Below are 23,083 nucleotides of genomic sequence, written 5' to 3'. Positions count from 1 at the left end.
TCATTTCCACTGAGCCATGATGGGAACTCCTCCCTATTCTCTTGAGGAAAACATTCTCTTGGAGTTCTCATGGGATGCTTAGCCTGGAATGGCTTGTCACATGGCCTCCTTCACCCTCCTTTGCAGTGGACATTAACAAGTCTCTCTGAGTATCACAGCAGTGAAGAATATCCATAAAACTAATTGAAAATGTCAGAGTTAGTCTGAAGTATGGTCAGTTCCATTAGGCCAGGCCTCCACTTCCAACCTGATAGAAATCTGTGAACTTGGTGGTTCCATCAAAGCACAGAAGGGGAGAGAGAGGACAAGATGGCAGAGGAGTAGGGGGACATGCTCGCCCTCTCCCACAAACAACAAAAAAAGCACATCTACAGAATAAATGACTCACACAGAACAGCAACCAATCGCTGGCAGAAGAACCTAAACTCCAATAATGGCAAGAAGTTCGTGACATAACTGGGCAGAACGGGAGAAAAGAGGAGAGTGAGAGAAGGTGAATCCGAGCGGGACGGGTGCTCCCGAAAGGGAACTGAGGAGGAGAAAGGGATCCCGCACCCTGGAAAGTCACCTACCGGGGGAAAGATCAAACGAACCGGAGGAATCTCCAGATGCAGAGAAGAGTGTAGCAGTAAGTTGGAGTACGGAAAAGCCGATCAAGAACCGAATGGACCATCTGAACTACGGGCACAGTCACCAAAAATTGAGATGCCTGGGTGGGGGCTGGGCACTGAGACCTCGGCTCCAGAGGTTATTCCCCGGGCTGGGGGGGCGGGGCGGAGCGGAAACTGCTTGGGAGGTCTAGAAACCATTTGATGGGGCAGAGACTGCCTGGGAGACTAGAAAACAAAGCTGTCGCAGAGGAAGGGAACAATACTCTAGGGGCGGGGAAGTGGAAAGCTGCATCAGAGGGAACCTGGGAGAAGAGCCTGGTCTGCGCCCGTGCTGGGGAAGGGAGAGAAGAAGGGGCGGGTCCCCATAGAATACCCTCCACGCCACAGCAAGCTTACAGGCCCACTAGCTAGCAGAAAGCTGTGCTTCCCAGTGCATCCCCTCCCCCCACTCCCGCCACCCCCTACGCTCTCACCGAACCTGGGGCTGCCTGCCATCCGGGAGGGCTGGCCTCAACAATTGCCTGAAGCCTACTACCGCAGGGGCTGTCCCTGCACAGGCCTGCTTGCCCTTTGGAGGGGCTACACTTCCGCAGAGCAGCACCAAACACCACCAGCCCCCGAGAAAAGGCCTGCAGCCCAGAAAAGCTAGAACAAGCCTAGCCAGGCCGTGAATAGATCTGCCTAATTCTCGGACGGTTTTTTTGAGTCGGGCTGCCCCGGGGAGGAGCCTCTTGGGTTTCCAATGGCCCTGCTACCCGCCCAAGCCCCCCGGGGGTGCCCTAGTGGATCAGCTGCATAGGACTGCCAGCTCCAGGCAGGAACCCCTGCAGCCCAGAAAAGCTGCAACAAGCTTGGTCAAGACGGGAAAAGATCTCAGACGGTCTTTCTGAGTCAGGCTGCCCTGGGGAGGAGCCTCTTGGGTTTCCAGCGGCCCTGCTACCCGCCCAAGCCCCCAGGGGGTGCCCTAGTGGATCAGCTGCATAGGGTTGCCAGCTCCAGACAGGACCCCCTGTAGCCCAGAAAAGCTGCAACAAGCCTGGCTGAGTCGGGAAAAGATCTCAGATGGTTTTTCTGACTCAGGCTGCCCCGGGGAGGAGCCTCTTGGGTTTCCAGCGGCCCTGCTACCCACCCAAGCCCCCAGGGGGTGCCCCACTCCCACAGAATAGCTGCGCAGCACCACCAGCCCCCTGGAAGAGCCCCTGCAGCCCAGAAAAGCTGCAACAAGCTTAGCCAGGCTGTGAATAGATCGGCCTAATTCTCCCACGGTTTTTCTGAGTTGGGCTGCCCCGGGGAGGAGCCTCTTGGGTTTCCAACGGCACTGCTACCCGCCCAAGCCCCCAGGGGGTGCTCTAGTGGATCAGCTGCATAGGACTACCAGCTCCAGGCAGGACCCCCTGCAGCCCAGAAAAGCTGCAACAAGCTCGGCCAGACTGTGAAAAGATCCGCCTACATTCTCAGGCCGTCCTTCTGAGTTGGGCTGCCCTAGGGAAGAGCCTCTTAGGTTCTCAGTGACCCAGATAGCTACTCCAGCCCCCAGGGGGTGCTGCACTCCTGAGGAACAGCTGACCAATACCGCCAACCCCCTGCAAGAACCCCACAGCCTAAAAACACCAGAGCAAGCTCTGCATGACCAAGTGAAATCTGCTACCATCGTGGTGTGGACCTCCCAGTCCTGGATGCCCTCAGGAAGCCCTCCTTTGCTTCAAGGAAACACTGTTAGCCCCATCAACACTCCAGAAAAGCCACACTGCCTCAAAAAAGATTGACCAACAATGCCAGCCCTCAGGAAATATTCCACTGCAGTGACAAGGCAAACACTGCCCGATAACGGAGAGTACAACTCCCTCAGGAGAAAGGAAACAACAAGCAAGATGAAGAAGCTGAGAAACCACCCCCAGTCAAACCAACAGGAGAACTCACCTAAAACAGTCAACAATGAAACAGATCTCTGCAGTCAGACAGACCTGGAGTTCAAAAGAGAAACAGTGAAAATACTGAAGGAATTAAGGGAAGATATGAACAGTAATGCAGATACCCTCAGAAAGGAACTAGAAAATATAAGGAGGAGCCAAGAAAAACTAGAACATTCATTTGCAGAGATGCAAACTGAACTAGGGGCAGTAAAAACCAGAATGAATAATGCAGAAGAACGAATCAGTGATACGGAAGATAGAATCACTCAATCCAGTCAACAGACAGAAAGCCGAATCAAAAAACTGGAAAGCAATATAAGAGACCTATGGGATAATATAAAGCGGGCCAATCTACGCATAATAGGAATTCCAGAAGGAGTAGAAAAAGATAAGGGGATGGAAAACATATTTGAAGAAATTATCGATGGAAACTTCCCAAATCTAAAGGATACTGGGTTCAAGATACAAGAAGCACAGAGGGCCCCAAACAAACTGAACCCAAACAGACCCACACCAAGACACATCATAATAAAAATGGCAAAAGTTAGTGATAAAGAGAGGATCCTAAAGGCAGCAAGAGAAAACCAGAATGTTACCTACAAGGGAACTCCCATAAGAATATCAGCTGATTTCTCTACAGAAACACTACAGGCCAGGAGGGAATGGCAAGAGATATTTAAAGTGCTCAAAGGAAAAAATATGCAACCTAGAATACTCTATCCAGCAAGAATATCATTTAAAATAGAAGGGGAAATAAAAATTTTTTCCAACAAACAAAAACTTAAAGAATACAGCAACACAAAACCCAGGTTAAAGGAAATATTGAAAGGGCTTCTCTAAACCAAAAAGAAAGGTAGGAAAGGGAAGAAAAAAGAAAAGAAAAAAAAAGAAGAAGAAGAGGAAGAACTAGGACTGAGGAAACCACAATCAGAGAGCAGTCACTCAAATAAGCCAGCATACAGATTTAATCATGAACATGCTTCAAACAAAATAAAATTAAAAAGAAAAAAAAAAGAGTCATCAAAACCATAAAATGTGGGTAAGGGATGTTAGGAAGTAAATAACCCTTTTTGTTTGTTTGTATGTTTCTCTTCTTAATTTTAATATAGTAATGAAGTGTTTGAACTTACAGGACCATCAGGCTAAAACACACAATTATGGGAAGGGGTTAGCATACTTAAAAAACAGGGCAACCACAAGCCAAAACCAAATATTGCTTTCGCAAAAAATGAAAAAAAAAATATACTCAAGCAGATAATAACAGGAGACCATCCAACCAAAAAAGAAAAAAAAAAAAAAAAAGAAAGGAAGAATGGAGAACCATAGGATCAACTGGAACACGAGGTTCAAATGGCAATAAATAATCATCTATCAATTATCACCTTAAATGTCAATGGACTGAATGCCCCAATCAAAAGACACAGAGTGGCTGAGTGAATAAAAAGACAAAAACCTTCAATATGCTGCCTACAAGAAACTCACCTTAGGACAAAAGATACATATAGATTGAAAGTGAAAGGGTGGGGAAAAATATTTCACGCCAATAGACATGACAGAAAAGCAGGAGTCGCAACGCTCATATCAGACAAAATAGACTTTAAAACAAAAGACATAAAGAAAGACAAAGAAGGACACTATTTAATGATTAAGGGATCCATCCAAGGAGAGGATGTTACTATCATCAACATATATGCCCCAAATATAGGAACACCCAGATACATACAACAAATATTAACAGACATAAAGGGAGATATTGATGAGAATACAATCATAGTAGGAGACCTAAATACCCCCCTCACATCAATGGACAGATCCTCTAGACAGAAAACCAATAAAACAACAGAGATCCTAAAGGAAACAATAGAAAAGTTAGACTTAATTGATATCTTCAGGACACTACATCCAAAAAAAGCAGAATACACATTCTTCTCAAATGCTCATGGAACATTCTCAAGAATCGACCACATATTGGGACACAAAGCGAATCTCAATAAATTTAGGAGCATAGAAATTATCTCAAGTATCTTCTCTGACCACAATGCCATGAAATTAGAAATTAACCATGGGAAAAGGAAAGAGAAAAAACCTACTACATGGAGATTAAACAACATGCTACTAAAAAACCAATGGGTCAATGAGGAAATCAAGAAGGAAATTAAAAACTACCTTGAAACAAATGATAATGAAGACACAACCTCTCAAAATCTATGGGATGCTGCGAAAGCAGTGCTCAGAGGGAAATTTATAGCAATACAGGCCTTTCTCAAAAAAGAAGAAAGATCCCAAATTGACAACTTAACCCTCCACCTAAATGAATTAGAAAAAGAAGAACAAAAAAGTCCTAAAGTCAGCAGAAGGAAGGAAATTATAAAGATCAAAGAAGAAATCAATAAAATAGAGACTCAAAAAACAATAGAGAAAATTAATAAAACCAAGAGCTGGTTCTTTGAAAAGGTGAACAAAATTGACAAACCCCTGGCCAGACTCACTAAAAAGGAGAGAAAGAACCCAAATCACCAAAATTATAAATGAAAAAGGAGAAATCACAACGGATACAGCAGAAATACAAAAAACCATAAGAGAATACTATGAACAACTGTATGGCAACAAGTTTGACAATCTGGAAGAAATGGACAATTTTCTAGAATCTTACAGCCTGCCAAAACTGAATCAAGTAGAAACAGACCAACTGAACAGACCAATCACTAGAAATGAAATTGAAGAGGTCATAAAATCACTCCCTACAAATAAAAGTCCAGGACCAGATGGCTTCACAGGGGAATTTTATCAAACATATAAAGAGGAATTGGTGCCCATCCTCCTTAAACTCTTTCAAAAGGTTGAAGAAGAAGGAATACTCCCAAAGACATTCTATGATGCCACCATCACCCTCATTCCAAAACCAGACAGAGATACCACCAAAAAAAGAAAACTATCGGCCAATATCATTGATGAATATAGATGCAAAAATTCTCAACAAAATCTTAGCCAACCGAATCCAACAACATACCAAAAAAATTATACACCATGACCAGGTTGGGTTCATCCCAGGTTCACAAGGATGGTTCAACATACGCAAATCAATCAGCATCATACACCACATTAACAAAAAAAAGTCAAAAATCATATGATCATCTCAATAGACGCAGAAAAAGCATTTGACAAAGTCCAACATCCATTCATGATCAAGACCCTGACCAAAGTGGGTATAGAGGGAACATTCCTGAATATAATCAAAGCCGTTTATGATAAACCCACAGCAAATATAATACTCAATGGGGAAAAACTGAAAGCCTTCTCACTCAAATCTGGAACAAGACAAGGATGCCCACTCTCACCACTGCTCTTCAACATAGTTTGGGAAGTCCTAGCCACAGCAATTAGACAAACAAAAGAAATAAAATGCATCCATATAGGAAGAGAAGAGATCAAACTGTCACTGTATGCAGATGACATGATACTCTACATAGAAAACCCTAAGGACTCAACCCCAAAACTACTTGAACTGATTAATCAATTCAGCAAAGTGGAAGGATATAAGATTAACATTCAGAAGTCAGTTGCATTTCTGTATACCAGCAATGAAACATTAGAAAAGGAATACAAAAAAATGATACCTTTTAAAATTGTACCTCACAAAATCAAATACCTCGGAATACACCTGACCAAGGAGGTAAAAGACCTATATGCCGAGAACTATAAAACTTTAATCAAAGAAATCAAAGAAGATGTAAAGAAATGGAAAGATATTCCATGTTCCTGGATTGGGAAAATCAATATTGTGAAAATGGCCATCCTACCCAAAGCAATCTACAGATTCAATGCAATCCCTATCAAATTACCCATGACAGTTTTCACAGAACTAGAACAAACAATCCAAACATTTATATGGAACCACAAAAGACCCAGAATCGCCAAAGCAATCCTGAGAAACAAAAACCAAGCAGGAGGCATAACTCTCCCAGACTTCAAGAAATACTACAAAGCCACAGTCATCAAAACAGTGTGGTACTGGTATCAAAACAGACAGACAGACCAAGGGAACAGAATAGAGAATCCAGAAATAAACCCTGACACCTATGGTCAATTAATCTTTGACAAGGGAGGCAAGAACATCAAATGGGAAAAAGAAAGTCTATTCAGCAAGCATTGCTGGGAAACCTGGACAGCAACATGCAAAGCAATGAAACTAGAACACACCCTCACACCATGCACAAAAATAAACTCCAAATGGCTGAAAGACTTAAACATACGACAGGACACCATCAAACTCCTAGAAGAAAACATAGGCAAAACACTCTCTGACATCAACATCATGAATATTTTCTCAGGTCAGTCTCCCAAAGCAATAGAAATTAGAGCAAAAATAAACCCATGGGATCTCATCAAACTGAAAAGCTTTTGCACAGCAAAGGAAACCCAAAAGAAAACAAAAAGACAACTTACAGAATGGGAGAAAATAGTTTCAAATGATGCAACTGACAAGGGCTTAATCTCTAGAATATATAAGCAACTTATACAACCCAACAGCAAAAAAACCAATCAATCAATGGAAAAATGGGCAAAAGACCTGAATAGACATTTCTCCAAAGAAGATATACAGACGGCCAGCAAACATATGAAAAAATGCTCAACATCGCTGATTATAAGAGAAATGCAAATCAAAACTACCATGAGATACCACCTCACACCAGTCAGAATGGCCCTCATTAATAAGTCCACAAATAACAAGTGCTGGAGGGGCTGTGGAGAAAAGGGAACCCTCCTGCACTGTTGGTGGGAATGTGAACTGGTACAGCCACGATGGAGAACAGTTTGGAGATACCTTAGAAATCTATACATAGAACTTCCATATGACCCTGCAATCCCACTCTTGGGCATATATCCGGAGAAAACTCTACTTAAAAGAGACACATGCACCCGCATGTTCATTGCAGCACTATTCACAATAGCCAGGACATGGAAACAACCCAAATGTCCATCGACAGAGGATTGGATTCGGAAGAGGTGGTATACATACACAATGGAATACGACTCAGCCATAAAAAAGAATGACATAATGTCATTTGCAGCAACATGGATGGAGCTAGAGAATCTCATCCTGAGTGAAATGAGCCAGAAAGACAAAGACAAATACCATATGATATCACTTATAACTGGAATCTAATATCCAGCACAAATGAACATCTCCTCAGAAAAGAAAATCATGGACTTGGAGAAGACACTTGTGGCTGCCTGATGGGAGGGGGAGGGAGTGGGAGGGATCGGGAGCTTGGGCTTATCAGACACAACTTAGAATAGATTTACAAGGAGATCCTGCTGAATAGCATTGAGAACTTTGTCTAGATACTCATGTTGCAACAGAAGAAAGGGTGGGGAAAAAATGTAATTGTAATGTATACATGTAAGGATAACCCGACCCCCTCGCTGTACAGTGGGAAAATAAAAAAAATTATTAAAAAAAAAAGAAGCACAAAAAAAAAAAAAAGCACAGAAGGGAATATTTTTATCTCCCATACTCCCTCGTATGATGTCCTGGTCACCTGGGGTCAAATCTTCATGCCACTCCTCACTTGCTGTGTGACTTCTGAACTTAGTCTTTTGGAGCCAATTTCTCTTCCATGTAATGGGGTGAAACACATCTTCCATTACGGTTTTATGAGGCATGTAGGAATAAAAACTCAGCAAACAGTTATTTTCTTCTTAGCCTCCCCTCTCACCTTCCACCTTCCTCACAAAAGAGAATCCTTTTCTGGTTCTCTCTGATGCTGGAGTGACTAGAAAGGACACTTACCTTTTTCCTGACGTTCTTCCCATCATGCCATGTGTAGGAGGAGCTGCTGGAGTATTCGCTGCAGGTGCTCGAAAGAGATAGTTCGCTGCTGCTGCAGCTGTTTCGAGGACAGAGATGACCAGGGATGGCAACCCCTATGCCAGAGCATTTCAAAGCAGGGGCTCCTGGTTTTGAGTTTAGCTGGCATTCCTGAAAAAGCAGGACATTTCTGAGCTAGGACTTTACTTAGGGGAGAGGAAGTATCAATTCAACATCATAATGAGGTAGGCACTGTGGCTAGAGGCACAGACACTTGACAAGATGAGGGGTTCAAATCTCAGCTCTGCCTCTGACTAACGTGCCCAGGCAAATGACTGAGCCTCTTAGAGCTACATTTCTTTTTTAAACAGTATGGAGGTTACTCAGAAAACTAAATATATAACTACCTATGATCCAGCAATCCCACTCCTGGGCATCTATCAGGACAAAACTATACTTCAAAAAATACATGCACCCCTTTGTTAATTGTAGCACTATTCACAATAGCCAAGACTTGGAAACAACCTAAATGTCCACTGACAGATGAATAGATTAAGAAGATGTGGTACATACATACAATGGAATACTACTCAGCCATAAAAGGACAAAATAATGCCATTTGAAACAACATTGGTGGATCTAGAGATTCTCATACTAAGTAAAGTAAGTCAGAAAGAGAAAGACAAATATGTGATATCACTTATTTGTGGAATCTAAAATATAACACAAATGAGCCTATCTACAGCAGAAACAGACTCACAGATATTAAGAATAAACTTGTAGTTGCCAAGGGGAAGGGGGAGGGTGAGGTAGAGGAAATGATACAGACTGGGAGTTTGGGGTTGGTAGATGCTAATTATTACATTTAGAAAGGATAAGCAAAGTGGTCCTACCATATAGCACAGGGAACTATATCCAATCTCTTGGGACAGACCATGATCAAGAATAATATGAGAGGGAATTATATATATGTATAACCAAGTTACTTTGCTGCACAACAGAACATGATAAATCAACTATACTTTAATTTTTTAAAAAAGTGAATAATGATAATACTGCCTTTCGTTTTGTCTTCACTGCAAGGACTAAGTAAGGTTCTCTAATAGACACAGAGGGCACAGGATCTGGCCTAAGCAGGTGCTCAATTATTATGAGCTGCCAACATTATTAGGCAGAATTATAACAATGGTAGTTTTCCATTTTATCCAGTTATATTGGTTAAAGAATCAGATCAGTATCAAGGTATGACTCTACTGCTAGAAAAGGAAGAAGACAGAGTAGTATCTTTGACTTAAGGGTTTAAAAGCATGCACACTAGACTGGAGTTCTAGTGACCTGGATCTCAGGTGACACGCACCACCAAATATGAGATACTGAGCAAAGTAAGCATTTAACGTCCATAGATCTTACGGTCTTCCTGTGTAGGGTAGGTGGGACAGTGCTACCATCATTATCAGTCAGAGACGAAATGCCCAGGAAGCCATGTATTCTAGTGGAACACCAAGCCCAGGAATCATGATGCTCCATTGTAGAGATCAGGAGTTTTCCTATCAGTTGGCTGTCCAAATGGTGAAGATTCTTATGTCAAACAGCTCTGGGTCCCACAAAGCGGGATTCAGGTAGTTAGAATTCTGTGGGTCTGCCTAAGGCACAGGGGACAAAGTTGTAAACATCCCAGCACATCCTGACAGCCCCATTATTGGTCCCTAATGTAACCGATGAAACTCCACTAACTGGACAGGCTAAATAAATTTAGCACCCTGATCACAAGAATGGAAGCTCTCCATTACAATCTCATTCCTGTTCCCTATCTATTAAAGCTTTTGTTTCAGAAACTCTGATGGGGAACCATCTGTCTTTGTGTCACTTCCAGAATGGCAAAGGCTCTTACTTATGCAATTTATTGACACTTTATGGGTGCTGTTAGTACCTGAGTACTTATCGCTGGTCTCCAAATGCAATTCCAGCTGACGATGACTAAACCCCAGCTTGGGGAGGGAAGGTAATGCTGTTCTGGGAGTGCTCATGGTGACTGTGGAACCCCTGCATCAGTACAGAGGGCATGTTTCCTCTGCTCTCTAATCAATATCCATAATGCTTAATAATGTTAGAGTTTCAATATCAGGTATCTGCCTAGCTATCGATACTTCACTTTTGCTGCATAATAATCTCTTTAAGTGATCTAAAAACGCCAAGAAATTTTACTACTCTATTTTTCCTCGTAAAATTTGGCTCTAAATGTCATTGAAAGGAGAAAGATGTCTTAAAATCCAGCTTCAGCAAGATCTATTGATTTGTGACCTGTTTATTGCTGGATATGACTTAGGGAAGGGGTGTTGATATTGGATCTTGACAGCTGCCTTCAACTAATGGTATCATCGCACAGGAACGCAAGGCAGCTAGGCTCCAGCCACTGTTCCCATCTGGAACATGCCCCGAACGGACTTTCAGAAATATCACATCATGAGCCACTTCTACTTCTGTGCTTTCTATTTGCTCCATCCCATTCTTTGATATTTTGTTGTTTGAGTAAGCACGGTGGTGTTTTTTTATTTAGGATTACCTCTGGTTGTGTCTCCTAACCAGAGAGACTGTGTCTGTGTCCTGCAAGGCCATCATATCTAAAACTCTCCCATGGTCTTTTTCACACTCTGCATGGCAGTCAATCACCATTATATGCTACCTTCCTCAAGATACTGAGGCTTGTATGTAATTTCCCTCTGTTTTCCCACCTGTATTGTCCACCTCACTTATCAAAATTACATCTATTTTCCATCTCAACCAATTCCCAGGCCTCTTTTTAACAAATAAGTTTCTTTGCCCAGTCATCGCCCATGTGTGCACATCTTTAGAAATGATAGATAGGATGACAGGAAACCACAACTCAGAAGATGAGCTAGCAGAGGGAGGAATTGCTGCTGCCTCTCCTTTGACCTTGACCTTGAGATGCCTAGATGTGATGGAGGATATTTTGGGGAGGTGGGAAGGCCTGTCAATGTCATGCGGAGGGAGGTGGGTTGGGAACTGTTATGTAGAGAAGTGTCCTCAAAGCTGGAACACTTAAATTTTCACAATCTAATGCATATATAAATTATCTGGGATCTTGTTAAATGTAGATTATGATTCAGTAATTCTGAGGTAGGGTCTGAGAAGTAGTATTTTAGGAAGTTCCCAGGTCCTTTGATATTGCTGGTCCAGGGTCTGGGCTTTGAGTACAAAGCCCCTAGCCTAGAAGGAACTATGAGAGAGGGTCCCCTCTCATGTGAATTATTTGGTAGCAAGTTGTGTATCTCCCGGTCTGACCTGGGCTGGTGCTGAGCAGGATGGGGGAGTGGTCTGAGCCCTCCCTTGGGGGCAGTGTGCTGGGGAGAGTGTGTGTGTGTGTGTGTGTGTGTGTGTGTATGTGTTGGGGGGGGTGATTAAAGAGTTATTTTCTTGCAAAGAAGAGGCTGTGGTGAGTCCTCTCTGCTAGGAAATTCTCTCACCTTTCTCCAACCTTGGACAGTTCAATGATGGAATTTAAGAAGGGACCCAGAATCTCTGACATCATGGCTGCAAATGAGCTCTTTTTTCCTGCAGTTTCTTTCCCTCATCAGCACATGGTTATCATGTAGGTTTATCTGCTCCAAGAAGAAATAACTTCTCTATGACTGAGCACTGAACCCCAAGGCCATTTACAAGGTTTAAATCCTGGCTCTCTCACTTGCTAACTCTTTGACCTTGGGGAAATTACTCAACCCCTCAGTGCCTCAGTTTCCTTCTTCTAAATGGAGACAATGAAAGCACCTGCTGCATAAGGTCAATGTGAAGAGTGAACAGCCCCTGGCATTTAGGAATGGTATGCCTAGTGATGCTTTACTAATTATTAGTAATAGTAAAGCTTAGTAACTTTTACGTTTTTACTATACTAAAAATGTTCTTTTTAATAGGCCTGTATCTTGGCTTTTTCAACAAAATCATACTTTACAGCTTCCCTAAGGGACTCTGCATTATACTCCTTAATATGCCATCAGAGTCTGACCTCATACCTGGGAACTGTGATGAGAAATAGCCAGAAGTGGTGTACTTCATTCCAGGGGTCATTGACATGACCTTCTGGAGAGAGACACTAGTAGACATTTTTCTCAGTTCTCAATTCTCTATCTTTGCTGTGTTCTGTGGCTGTTAGCATGGGCTACCTATTTAAGAATGGAAGTGGGCTAGAGCAGCAGAGACTGCATTATGGCCCTGAATTGTCAGCAGCACTGTGTTCTGTACATTTCATATACTATATCATTTAATCCTCACCACAGCTCAGAAATTGAACAGAAATAGCATTATTTTCATTTTCCAGAAGGAGAAACTGAGGCACTGAGGTGTTCAAATTTTGCCTAAGGTCTCCCAGCCAATACATCATTATGATGTCAGGCCCAGGTCCTGGCCACTGTGCTGCAGGTAAGGTGCTTGACAATAAGCAGTACTCCTGGACGTATACAGACCACCAAGCATCCTCCTGAGAAGGGCTGTAATCAGTGATAGATAATGATTAGTATGAAAATTCTTCTTTGCTGAAAGATATAGTGGATTTCCATTGCAACATTATCTTAATAATGTTGGTTTACTTGGCAAAATATACCATTTGCCCCATTCAAAGTGTCTTTTTCCCATTGCATATTTTAGATTGCCTATTCAATGTCTATGATAAACCATAATGGAAAAGAATATTTAAAAAGCGTGTGTGTGTGTAAATATATACACAGCAAAGTAAACACAACATTGTGCTGAACTGCAGAAATGAACACAACATTGTCAGTCAGCCATACTTCGATTAAAAAAAGGCAAACCCACAATGTTTTAAAAGAACAGAGAAAAAATAAAGAAAATTATTGATAAAAACTGCCTTAAAAATTCCTGATTCAGGAGTTCCTTTGTGGCCCAGTGAAAGAATCCAACTAGGAACCATGAGGTTGCGGGTCGATCCCGGCCGCTCAGTGGTCAAGATCTGTTGTGTGAGCTGTGGCAGAGTTCAGATGCAGCTCAGACCTGTTGCTGGGCTGGAGTCAACAGGTAGCTCAATAGATCCTAGCCTGGGAACCTCCATATCTGCGGCTATAGCCCTTAAAAAAAAAAAAAAATTCCTGGAGTCCTATCATGCATCATGGAAATGAACCTAACAGTATCCATGACGTTGCAGTTAGATCCCTGGCCCGCCAGGGGTAAGGATCTGAGGTACCATGAGGTGTGGTGTAGGTCACAGATGTGGCTCAGAACCCATGTGCTGTGGCTGTTGGTCAGCAGCTGCAGCTCCGATTCAACCCCTAGCCAGGAGCTTCCATATGCCGCACCTGTGACCCTAAAAAAAAATAAAAAAAAAATCTGATCTTTAAGCCATATTATAGATTGGATGTCTTTAAGGTCTTCATGATATTTAAAGCAACAGGATTCCACTGAAATTTAATTCCAATTTAACTTGAGAATATTTAGCTTTGATATGGACTATCCTAGTTACACTTAGAAAATTATACAGTAAAATAAAACGCCAGTTAGCCACAAAGGTTCATCTGTCACTATTTAAGCCTAACATTTTTCATTATATATTTATTTGGTTCTTGTGTTTTCAAGTTACTTTTTATGTCAGTGAGAGTTAAAAACCACGCTGGTTAAAGTTTTGCCAAATAAGCACAAAGCTAATCCCAGCCAAAGGAAAAAAAAAAGCACTGTCCATGAATTTTTAAAAGTTCATACATAATATATCATAAAAGTAGGATGAGTAATATGGACACAGGCTTTAATAAAAAGCTCCATGACCATTCTCAGAGACTTTGAGATGTAATCAATACCCAAAAGGTGTCTTGGGACAAGGCAAGATTATGATATTTTTGGTGAGAGTGACACTTACTTCTACTCATTCAGCTGGGGGATATGATATTGAATTCAGAGAACACAAGAAAGGAAAAGATTTTTATCTGCCTGAAAATGCTTCAAAGATGCACTTCATGGTTCACTTTGTGACATCATATTTGATGGAAGGAAAATAACAACCTAAACAAGTGTTCTGAAGGCAACAAATAAACTCACGTGCGTCTCAACATCAGCTCCTGAATGCGTCAGACTTTGGCTTCTTTCCACATCTGAGAGCAAATCCCCGGATGAAAGGTCAAGATGCGTGATGAAGTTTCTGGGAAAAAGAGGCGGAAACTTTGAACAGTGTTGATTTAAATTGTTTGCTTCAGAATCCTGCCTTGGACAGGTAAATCTCAAAGAGCTGCCCTTTCTAATTAGATAACACATCTCCACTCAATGAAGTTTATTGGAGTTGATCCCTGTTCTATAAATATACATGTGTAAATTGCAGCTTATAGACAATAATACACTTCACAGTCTGTCAACATGGGTTGGCAAATACGTAGCGGGGAAAAAAGAAATAGCAAGAAACATGTAAATACCCAATAGATTACTGGCTAGTTTGAAAAATTAACTTTTGATAGTACATTAAAAAATCATCACCATGTTAACCTTATATGTGAACAGTGGTTAAATTTTGAGCAAATAATCATAAAAGTGACCTGATTTCTAAATAGCATTGATCTTGTGAAATCTTCCCTGCACACATTTTAACTCAAAGTCATTAATGTCATCTGTTAGGAACAATTAATGTGAATAGAAAATAATTGCATCAGGGACCTGGGGACTTGGAGGGTTTGTGCATTAATATTCACATGCTCTTCGATTATATACTCAATTTTTTATTTTAGCTTGCTTGGGTGGCCTGCTAAGCCAGGGACATTTCACATATTAATCTTTATCCTAATTACTAAGGCTTTTCTATGGACATTAAATTTGATCTGTTAACTGCAAAATACAATAAAACTCATGATTTACATCTAATGTTTGCCAGGCTGATGACATTTAAAATGGTACCTGTAGCATGGTTTGTCTTGGTTATAAACTGTGTGACTTCAGACACTAAAAAGTCTAATTGAGTAAGTAAATAATGTGGCCAAGATGCCTCCTCACCTCTGAAAGTTTTTTCCTATTCCTTTTCCTCCCAGAAAAGGTCTTGCTGTACACTTAGGCAGATTGGGAAAGATTGATTCTCTGCCACTGATTAATGTTAGGTTCATTTTAGTGTGCAGGGATTGCCCAAGGGTCACTTTTTTGTCCCAAGAGATCCACCATGTTTGTCAGCAGGACGTAATTCCACTAATATGAGTCATATTTACTCTGTTCACCAGTTGACTTCCCCCTCAAGTTGAACTTATGAAAGCCTTGGTAGTGTACTTGGTTAGTTAGTCACTCAACAAACACCTATTCAGCACCCAGTGAAGGGTGAACACTGTGCAGGACTGTGCTGCATCCATCCATAGGAATAAAGGCAATTTTTTTTTCTGCTGTGAATCAGTTCTCCTTCTTATCAGTGGAGCATTGAACTTACTTCTGATTACGCATCCTTAGCTTCACTCTCAGCTTATCTTGAGGTCCTTCTAGAAGCTGAGTTCCCTGGGGTCAAGCCCAGGAACTGTCACATTGTGTATTAGTAAGTACCAGTTGATGCTTGCTGTAGTCCATAAAGAAGAAGATGTCTATATCTTCACCCCAAATAGGTTTAAAGTTGAGTGAGTGCCAAAAGAATGATAACATTCTGAGACGTAAGAATACATTTATCAATATGCAAACGGTCCAAGAAATTATGGAAATGACATTCTACAAAAGAAATGAGGATTTTGAGTGGTATATCATGTGATTTGGGGAAGAATCCTTATAGATTAGATGTCTGACTTACTGGGTCATGGTTACACTTCACTACTTCTTATCAGATATATGATGTCATCGTTTTCCTTCTAAATGAATATGTGTGTGTACAAACTCATCCTCCTAAATGATATTATAGCCTAGAGATTTTTATTCTAATGGTTAGTTCTCTCCAGGGAAAGAGGTAAAGTCATAGGAGAGGGACAGATCCTAGAGCAAGGGACCTGAGTCTCAGCTCTAAGGATGGATTTACCAGATTTGGGAACGTAATTGAACCTCTGTCTTGATTTCTTGCCTCCTACAGAGAATTGAGAGAGGCTACCTAACCTACCTCACAGGTAGGGAGAGGTATTGCCATAGTCAGAAAAGATAATAAATAAGATAGCATGGTAAAATTTACACAGCTTTACACCAATTGTCACAACTGAAAGTTGGCAGTAGGTAATTCTTTTTTTTTTTTCCTCTTTTTTTCAGCCACATCCGTGCATATGGAAGTTCCTGGCAAGGGATTGAATTCAAGCTGCAGCTGTGACCACAGCTATGACAATGCCAGATCCTTAACCACTGTGCGAGCCAGGGATTGAACCATGGTTCAGCAGCGACTCAAGCCACTGCAGAGACAATGCCAGATCCTTAACCCACTCCACCAGATCTGGAACTCCAGTAGTAGGTAATTTCTTAAATGCTAAGGTACATTAATAAAAAATAAATTAAAAAAATGTTAAGATACAAATGAATTATTTGCTGTCAATTTCCATATGTGTAAGGAAAATAAAATGGACTTAGCAGAAAACAACATCTACCTCTGAGTTAGGGTTAGGGAGAAATGGCAGGTAAGATCATACTTTCACACATATTCTGCATGGCTGAATAACCACAAAGCTCACAGCACATAGGTGTTATCTTCTTATTAATAAGAATTTTTAAAAAAGGTTTATATGTGCTCTCTGTATATAATGTAGAAAAGTCTCACAGAAAGAGAGAGAGTACTTAGTTATGGATAAACTCACTATCACATACCTATCTACAGTTCATGTTACTATTAGTGTCCACGTGGATAAAACTCCCACTGAACATTTTCAAACTTGAAATCCTTAACTTAGGAATCGGTGAATCCTGGATTAGACATAATGTATGTATGTGTTTAGACCTGAAGGCAGCAGATTACTCAGTACGTTTGAAATTGACCTATATTCATTTTTTTTTTTCTTACATACTTCTTACATTATCTCAGTAATTGAGATTTCACTTGTCTTAGAAATACAGCCCCTCACACATGTTAAAATCAGAGGCCGGTGAGATCTTTCACTTAAATTCTTCCTGTGATGGTAAGAGTTTACCCCTCCTTCCTGGCCAGACTGGTTTCATTGCTATAGAATGAGCACTACTGGCTGGCACTTGGTCTGTCTGCCCATAAGCACACTCTCCCGATCATACACCACCTGTCTGAAACCTGCTCATTATCAGGACCACACTGGAACCTGCCTATAAGGTTGTCATCTGTAGCCTACAGTGATTCCTCTTCCAGTGGATTAAATCTTCCACCATTTTGGCCTTCATCTAAAGTGAACCGTTGTGGAACTGCTTCTGTGTTTTGGGTCTGCTTTCTTGACAGGATGACCAGTTCCATAAGAAAGTGGGCCAAGTCTCTATTCTGTTTATCCCTGTAGCGACCTGGTTAGGTGTATGGAACCCATTCCTCTTCCTTCTGCACACAGCTAGACTATATTTCCCAGTATCCTTTGCAGTTAGATGTGGACATGTGACAGGGCTATTTCCAGCCAATAGGGTGTGAGTAAAAGTGATATCTGTCTTGGCCCAGGAATATCTCCCACATGTGGTTGCTCACCCTCTTTCCACTCCAGAAGCTTGATGCCACCCAACTCAGCATAGCAACTGTAGAAGCCACATGATGAAGTGATGAAGATGGAGCTGCCAGGTGGAAGGAGTATGGATTTCTGACCAGTCAATAACTGATTGCCCTAAGACAGAGAGACCTTTTTTGGACTTCCATAAGAAGGAAGAAACTTACACTGGTTTTTACACTGGTTTGCACATTAATCATTTTGGGTTGACAAAACCCTTTTGAGAAGCATACAGAGTAGCCACTAAATAAACACGCATACTTTATATGCACACTTTATATGTGTTCAAACAAGTGTGTGTGTGTTATATATTACACGCACATACATAACACACACATTATACACACATATAGAGAGAGAAGAGAAAAAGAGGGAGAGAGTTATATCAGCAGACCAAAGGTACTGCTTATGAGGATTTAGCTTCATGGGAAGAGGCCTACTTTGTGACTGCAGGGCGGGTAGGCATTTTTGTGACAAGCCTGGTGTATTTCAATCCTCAATCAGATGCATGCTTCACACGAGAGTAAGATTAAGGAGCTTTGGGAACCTGGCAATGCCAAGCAGCCAGTGCCAGCAATACACGCAAGTTTACTAATATGTGGTGGATTAATCTGCCTTCCTATTTTTACAGTTTGAATCTGTAATTCAAGGCAGAGAAATGTCCCGGGAGTTCCTGCATGGTGCTGTGGGTTAACAGGTCTGACATAGCATCTCTGGTTGCTGTGGAGCGGTACGGTCAATACCCAGCCTAGCGCAGTGGTTAAAGGATCCAGCCAGTCACACTTGTGGTATGGTGGCAGCTGTGGCTCAGATTCAGTCCCTGGCCCAGGAACTTCCATATGCCATGGGGTGCCCATTAAAATAAAAAGAAAGAAAGAAAAAAAGGAAGAAAGAAAAAAAGAAGAAAGAGAAAGAAGGGAAAGGAAGAAGAAAAAGAAAGAAAAGAAAGAAAAGAAGAAAGAAAAAAAAAAAAAAAGAAACGTTCCCAAGACTGTGTCTGAGCCTGAGACTGGCTGTCCTCTGTCCTTTATCTGGTGGGATGCAGGTGGAGTGGCCCCACATAGTCACAGAGATGGCTCTGAAGCTCTCCAGTTAATGATGGCAGTGGAGGAGACTGGGACCAAGGTGTGCTTGGCCTTTCAGAGAGGGTCCAGAGGGCCACTTTGCCATTTCTGATGCCTTCCTCACTCACAGAGCTGCAGTACTTCAGATGCTTAGCGAAGGCTTGTTGTGTTAATAAAATTCTGCCTTTGGGTTTTTGCTCAGTCTCACGATGACGTCTTAACCAGAAGGCAGTGATGGCTGAGGCCAGGAAGACACTGAGCCCTTATTTAGTGACACAAGGTGAAATAAAAAGCGATATCTGAGAATTGTGGGTAACATGGGAACAGTGCTAGAAATATCAGTAAATAGGGTGAGGGGCAGCTTTGTATTTACTGGTACTCCCTAAATTTGAAAAGGAATTGCTAAATTTTCTTCAGGCTTGTATATAGAGAAACATCAAAGGATGTTAAACATGCTCCCTTATCTCATTGGCTTGTGAAGAATTATCTAACACCATAATCTCACATTCTCTCCCCTAACTATGAAAACCAATATAAAAAGAAGAAATTATGAGATATATACATATCTAATATGACTCTACCAAAAAAGAAATAGGTTTGCAACAAAAACTGAGTGAATAGCTTTTTGTTTGTTTGTTTTTTGTCTTTTTAGGGCCGCACCCGAGGCATATGGGTTTCAGGCTAGGGGTCTAATTGGAGCTGTAGCCACCACCTACACCAGGCCACAGCAATGTCAATACAAGTGTTTATGATCAATACCAAGCTCATGCAATAACACACTCTGGCTATCTAGCTCAATCCACTGAGTGAGGCCGGAGTTGAACCGTAACTTTGTTCTAGTCGGATTTTTTCCGCTGCACCACGACAGGATCTTGTTTTATCTGATCTTCTTCATTTCTTGACTTGCTTGACCTGGTCCCCCTGATTTACTATCCTGCAGATTTTATGAAAAGATCTGACTCTACCTGGTCTGTTTTTATTTTAGATACTTTTACCCTTGTGTAAAGCTCCAGTCAAAGGGACGGTGTCTATGCCTATAGTTCTTGAATTCCTGTTTTATTTATGAAATGAGAAGGTCTTCTATGCCAAATGATCTAGGGCTAAACCTTCTTCCCTGACCACATTTCCCTGATTTCTATTCCTGATGCACTTCACCACCCATTGGAAGGTACTTCTCTACTCTCCAAAAAGTTCATGGTAGGATATTTAGAGGAAGAGTAGAAGAATTTCCTGGAATTTGCCCATTTGCCCTGGGTATCTTTAGCCATTGAGCATCCTCCCCAGAGACAAAACTGCAGAGCTGCCCCTGGTCACCTCTCGTAGGTGCCTGCTTTCACCAGCTCTTACCTCCCCGTTGAGCACTGCTGCTCCACTGTCTTGGCTGGTGCTCATTTGGTTAGGAATGACCACCTGCGCCCCCCCTCCCAGTTTCTAGGCTGTGGGCTGGATCCTAGGCTGATTTTTTGGATGAAGAACTTACTGCTTCTGTGGCTTTGTTTCAAACTGTCCTACCCTACATTGGAGGAATGATCTTAACTCACAGATTCCAGAGAGATTCCTGAGCCCCACTTCTGTGCCCTCCACTCAGCCCTAGGCTGGCCCAGGCGATGTGTTCATCTCCTCTAATCTCTCCATAAGGGAAACAAGATTGGAGTGTGCTATTATGAAATCCTCTGAGTATGTTTGGATTTTTCCAATTTCATAGTTTTCCCTGTGAATTCACCTTTCTGGATTTTCTCTGTTACAGGGGTAGAAAACATTTGTGGTGGATTCAGATTCTAAGAGACTTGTTCTGAATATGGCTTGAATAGATATCGCCAAGTGAACAAGCCTTGTTCGTTATGTTCTGTAACAAGGCAATTTTCACAGGTATTTGTAAGGCTCTAAAAGGAAGTTCAAGGAAATACTAAATAACTCAAAGCCTGATTAAGATCATTTTTCTTTGGAATATAATCAGCAAATGATCTTTCCCACAAAACCCCAAGTTCTATCTTACACACTAGACTTACATTTTGTCACCCTCAGAAACGTGATTTTTTTTTCCATCAGCCCTTCCAAATCCCATCAAGATATTGTGGCAGACCCCTGGTTCACATTTCAGAGGTTTCATTCTGTTCCATTAAGAATTATTATAAAACTGAATATTACATAACTGCATATACATAACCGAGTATTATGTGGTCATTTCTTAGATTCACAAAAATTTGAGCCTAGGACAAAGTATTTTTGGCTAAAAGCTGATGTTTAATTAATTATGCCATTATTGCCATTTGGGGATCCAAAGATAACACCTAATATCTGCATTTGGTCATCCTGCTGATATGACACAGGGCATATGACTTTTGAATATTTTCTTAGAGGTCTTTTCAATAATACATCCATCATGGTTTGATCTCGCTTCAGAGTCTGAAAGTTCCAGAGCTATTTTTTAAGCCCTCTATAACAGTCCTTGCTGCCATGATGATTTTCCCTGATAACTTCTGACTTGCAAATTTGTCTCACGGAGCCCCAAGTGCACTCCGTTTCGCTCTGGATGGTGCCTTTACAAATGACACGGTTCTACATCCTCTTTTCTGTTTCTCCAGGATCTAAAGTTATAAAATGCTTGCAAAACAATTAATCCACAGCTATATTCAAAACCTTCTTCAAGGGTCCCTGCTACCATGACAACCTGATTACCTGGTGGCTGCCAAAGAGAACATTTTGTTTGGGGACTAGAAGTTTATCTGAGGATTCTACAGCTTAGATGGATGACTGGAACGTCTCAGATCTGGTGTCTCTTCTGAAACACCATTAACAGTGCCCTGAGCACCATCACCCTAATTCCAAAACCAGACAAAGATACCATCAAAAAGAAAACTATAGGCCAATATCTTTGATGAACATAGATGCAAAAATTCTCAACAAAATCTTAGCCAACCAAATCCAACAACATATAAAAAAGATCATACACCACGACCAGGTGGGATACATCCCAGGTTCATAAAGATGGTTCAACATATGCAAATCAATAAATGTCATACACAACATTAACAAAAGAAAAGTCAAAAACCACATGATCATCTCCATACATGCAGAAAAAACTCTTACCAAAGTGGGTATAGAGGAAACATGCCCTAACATAATAAAAGCCATTTATGACAAACACACAGCAAATATAATACTCCATGGAGAAAAGCTGAAAGCCTTCCCAGTAAAATCTGGAACAAGACAAGGATGCCCACTCTCACCACTGTTATTTAACATAGTATTGGAAGTCCTAGCCACAGCAGTCAGACAAACAAAAGAAATAAAAGGCATCCAAATAGGAAGAGAAGAGGTAAAACTGTCACTGTATGCAGATGACATGATACTATATATAGAAAACCCTAAGGACTCCACCCAAAAACTACTTGAACTGATTAACAAATTCAGCAAAGTAGCAGGATATAAGATTAACATTCAGAAATCAGTCACATTTCTTTGTATATGAACAATGAAATATTAGAAAAGGAATACAAAAATATAATACCTTTTAAAATTGCACCCCAAAAAAATCAAATACCTGAGAATACACCTGACAAAGGAGGTAAAAGACATATATACTGAGAACTATAAAACCTTAATCAAGGAAATTAAAGAAGATGTAAAGGAAAGATATTCCATGTTCCTGGATGGAAAAATTAATATTGTAAAAAGGGTCATACTACCCAAAGTGATCTACAGATTCAATGCAATTCCTATTGAATTACCCATGACACATTTCACAGAACTAGAACAAACAATCCAAAAATTTATATGGAACCACAAAAGACCCAGAATTGCCAAAGCAATTCTGAGGAACAAAAACCAAGCAGGAGGCATAACTCTCCCAGACTACAGGCAATATTACAAAGCCACACTAATCAAGGCAGTGTGGTACTGGCACCAAAACAGACAGACAGATCAATGGAACAGAATAGAGAACCCAGAAATAAACCCTGACACCTATGGTCAATTAATCTTTGACAAAGGAGGCAAGAATATAAACTGGGAAAAAGACAGTCTTTTCAGCAAATATTGCTGGGAAACCTGGCTAGCTGCATGCAAATCAATGAAACTAGAACAC

At 41.2% G+C, this 23,083-nt stretch overlaps 1 protein-coding gene across 1 annotated transcript in view; it reads right to left on the bottom strand.

The window, feature by feature from the left end:
- The window catches only part of NCKAP5 (NCK associated protein 5), a 1,051,270-nt gene that overhangs the window by 71,205 nt on the left and 956,982 nt on the right, over positions 1-23,083 (bottom strand). Inside the window, 2 exon segments of the mRNA XM_021075797.1 lie at positions 8,319-8,507; positions 14,394-14,481. Of these exon segments, the coding sequence (XP_020931456.1) occupies positions 8,319-8,507; positions 14,394-14,481 (277 nt within the window).

The sequence above is a fragment of the Sus scrofa genome, chromosome 15, assembly GCF_000003025.6.
Source record: "Sus scrofa isolate TJ Tabasco breed Duroc chromosome 15, Sscrofa11.1, whole genome shotgun sequence".
Lineage (NCBI taxonomy): Eukaryota > Metazoa > Chordata > Mammalia > Artiodactyla > Suidae > Sus > Sus scrofa.
The sequence above is the reverse complement of the archived record's forward strand: the minus strand, read 5'-3'. Positions and strand labels throughout refer to the sequence as shown.